This window comes from Prunus mume, linkage group LG3 (assembly GCF_029339155.1).
Source record: "Prunus mume cultivar Tortuosa linkage group LG3, ASM2933915v1, whole genome shotgun sequence".
Classification (NCBI taxonomy): domain Eukaryota; kingdom Viridiplantae; phylum Streptophyta; class Magnoliopsida; order Rosales; family Rosaceae; genus Prunus; species Prunus mume.
The window spans coordinates 13,666,351-13,669,675 of record NC_142700.1 but is presented as its reverse complement, the minus strand read 5'-3'; the positions used below and the strand labels follow the sequence as shown (position 1 = coordinate 13,669,675).

At 38.2% G+C, this 3,325-nt stretch overlaps 1 protein-coding gene across 1 annotated transcript; it reads right to left on the bottom strand.

The window, feature by feature from the left end:
* LOC103336477 (uncharacterized) lies at positions 1–3,094 on the bottom strand. The gene is made up of 3 exons (XM_008239526.2): positions 2,209–3,094; positions 1,960–2,111; positions 1–417 (listed from the first exon to the last, which is right to left on the bottom strand). Exons 1-3 carry the CDS (start codon positions 2,459–2,461, stop codon positions 262–264), a joined length of 561 nt encoding a protein of 186 aa, XP_008237748.2. The 5' UTR covers positions 2,462–3,094; the 3' UTR covers positions 1–261.
* Positions 3,095–3,325: the final 231 nt, after the last annotated feature.

Here is a 3,325-nt window from a genome sequence, read left to right as displayed (position 1 = left end):
TTAATCTAATCTGCAAGAGTCGTATACGTGTCCAAGTTGAACGAGTTACATACATCAAACACTGGAACCCTATCGGACTATAGCTAGCAAAGGCCTATTGTCTAAAAAAGCAAAAGAGAATATGAAGGTACTGAAAAGAGCTGCTGCGCTGCTCTGATGGTTTTTCGAATTTATTGGTGGGAGAGAGATTGACATGCAGAGAAATCAAGGGCTCTGATGAGATCATGATTCATGATCGTACATGTGGTGCGTATATATATTTCAAGTTCCAATCTCTGCAATGCTCTGCAAGGCTGGCCTCCATTGCCCCCCAACACCACCACCTCCACCTCCACCTCCACCTCCATGATTCCTTGCCACATTTCTGAAGCTGCTGCTTGTGCTACTGCTGCCACCATTGCTTCTCACACGCTCCATCTGCCAAAAAAAATAATTGAAAATGATAAGTAAAGGAGATATTTGAGCATGTGCAATATTTACACGCACGCACGCACCATGAGACAATGACAATTCATACAAACAAAAATTCTGAAGAGGTTCGATTATAAGAGTTGAAAACTCAAGTTCAAGCTCTAAATGATGGTTTTCTACCCTAATATAGATAATTTGGGATAAATCCAAAAGTTATTAACAATAGTTTGACAACTTTCTCAAAGCATTATGTCTATTTGATATCAAAGTTGAATAAAATTAAGTAGAAATACAATTTTCTCAACGCATTAAACAGGATGTAGATAAAATAAATTTAAAAAACATTAGATGTGTAAATGTCCTTGTTAATGACAACTTTCTGTTTCATTAATATAATGTTAAGCAAGTTTTGAAGGTCACCCAACCCAACTAAACCTGTTTACCTAGAAGTACGTCTTACCTAGAAGTACGTCTAACTCAAATATTAAACAGTGTGTTCTAAGAAAAGCATAATTTGGTCATGTGGTTAGGAGTTGATAACTACTTCAATCAGTGCCAGTATTGGTAAAGGGTAAGTGGATTCCCAACCCCACCAAAAAATATTCAAATGTATGAATAATCAAGTGGAAATTTCGCAAATCAAAAGGTGAGTTCATGACAAAGGCCATGCCAATAATTGTACGTGCCCTTAGAAACCAACCCTAAAACAAAACAAGAAAAAGAACTTTTACAAACTGAAAACGTGTAGCTTTTTTTTTTCTTTTCTGGCCCACATGTTATGCACTTTAAATTCATTGTACATAGTGGTGGCCACCATTCCTTATTGTCAAATATGGCAACATAAAATTCCTAATGGCTAATACCCTAACAATGCGGTTTGGTATGGAAAATTTTCTTGCTATTCATAATTCACATTTTGATACATAAACAAGTTATATCACGTCACCGTATTTTTTCCATATTTTTGAAGCGTTATATATATAGCTGTTGCAAAAACTAAAGATTCTTACATATATTTCTATCCTGAGAAAGTTTCTGACAAAAATAAAACGTGTTACCAAAAAAACCCACACGCCTTGAGATCCGTGGGCTTAAAGTAAGATCAGATTCTTCGAATTACAGACGATAATTTACTTAATTCACCAGTCGGAAACTTCAGAAAACTCAACATCTCTGACCTTCTGTAAAACCCTTTGGATTGAAAAGATGCTTTGATGAGTTGAAATGACAAATAAAAAGAAGATGCCCTACAAACCAACCACAAGCTAGGGTCTACAATATGCCCTATAAACCAACCACAAACAAAGTCCTACAAAATGCTTGATATCCGAGCTTCATATTATATGAGTTTATGACATCAAATTTTGAATCACCAAAACTTCCCAAATGAGTATTATGAGCTCATATGATTCAAACAATAATTATAGGGTCTTCAAAAGTGTAAATTTTTATAGACGTAGGTTAGATTTGTTACTCAGAGTCAGAGCAATGAGTGCGACATAAATTAGATTATTTTAAACAAAAAATTGTAAAGTTTTGCATGGTTACCTTGATGGAGTTGTGGTTCTCGGACTTCAAATTTGGATTTGGATTCGGACCACCCAAGTCTTTCATCCTCATTTCCAGGCCAGGGCCGCCTGTATCCTTCAGCAATTTCCCCAGCTTCACAGATTTTTTAGCCGCAAACTCCTTCAACACATCTGTATACATATAACAAAAGAGAGAAATTTCTTTTTAAAAACATTTCGTCCTAAACAAAGCAAGAGGCAAATAAAAAGCGTGGCGATAAACATTGACCTTCGAAACTTATGAGGCGATAAACCTGTCCAATAAGCAGAGTGTCGTCTGGTCTGAGAAGCTTGAGCTGCTTCACAGGGGCCCCATTCTCAGACTTCATGGTGGGAGAGGCGATGAGAAGAGCCACGTAGTGGCCTGGGTTGGAAGTCATGACCTCATGGGCGCTCACAGACCAGTAAATTCTCTCGACCTTGTTGCCTCCCGGGTGCTGAATCAGCACCGTCGCCGCCTCCGCCGCTTGGCAATTACCCATCTCGAATGTGATCTCAAAATTTATAAGAACCCTTTTGTTGATTTGCTCTGTTTTTTGTTGGGTTGCTCTGTTTTTGGGTGTTTAAGGTGCAAAATGAAACTTTAATGAAGGGTATGCTTATGCTCTATGGAGCTCTAAATATGAATAGAGGGGGTACGGTGACAGAAGGTGACGTGGAGGCTGAGGTTTTGGGGGTCCCCTATTATTAGGGAAGGCCTTTTACTCTGCACACCCAGTTAATGGTCTCTGACCCTTTCACGTTCACCAACGCACGTCAAGAATCAAAGGGATGTGACAAACTGACAAACGCAAAGATCTCGATCGCCCAATCCAATACCAAGAAACCCAAGAAACCCAAGAAAAAAAAATATTAAAATTAAAATTAAATAAATAGAATTATGGAAGCTGGAAATTTCAGAGCCAATAGTTGGGTGTGCAGAGGAAATTAGAGGAAGAAGAGGGGTGCTGCTGGGTGCTTATAATATAGTGTAGATTCTATGTCAACGTTGAGATAGTGGTGGTGATGAAGAGGGATGCGTACTTAAGATGGTGAAGAAAATGAAAGGCATATTATGGTTGAACACCGAACTGCAGAAGAAAAACGAAAAGCAAATATAATGGCAGCAGACGTGTTCGATCTGCAAAACCACCTAGGTTGGCTCTACAGAGGACTGGGACTCTTGGGGAAGGGACCCCACTGGATCATAAAGCTCAGGTTCAATGATCGATCTGATCAAAATTTAAGGCTTTGCTTCTGATTTATATTGCACATATAAACAAATTTCACAATGTATATGTTTGATTTACATCGTTCGTGTTACTATTTATAGACGGCATGATTCACATATTTTATACTGTATTCAT

What these genes read in the sequence shown, in the direction of transcription:
- LOC103336477 (XM_008239526.2), bottom strand. Translation starts at nt 2,461, where the DNA reads ATGGGTAATTGCCAAGCGGCGGAGGCGGCGACGGTGCTGATTCAGCAC. An exon ending in TCGCCTCATAAGTTTCGAAG is followed by an intron (nt 2,112 to 2,208) that starts GTCAATGTTTAT and finishes ATATGTATACAG; the next exon opens with ATGTGTTGAAGGAGTTTGCG. An exon ending in AGAACCACAACTCCATCAAG is followed by an intron (nt 418 to 1,959) that starts GTAACCATGCAA and finishes TTTTTTTGGCAG; the next exon opens with ATGGAGCGTGTGAGAAGCAA.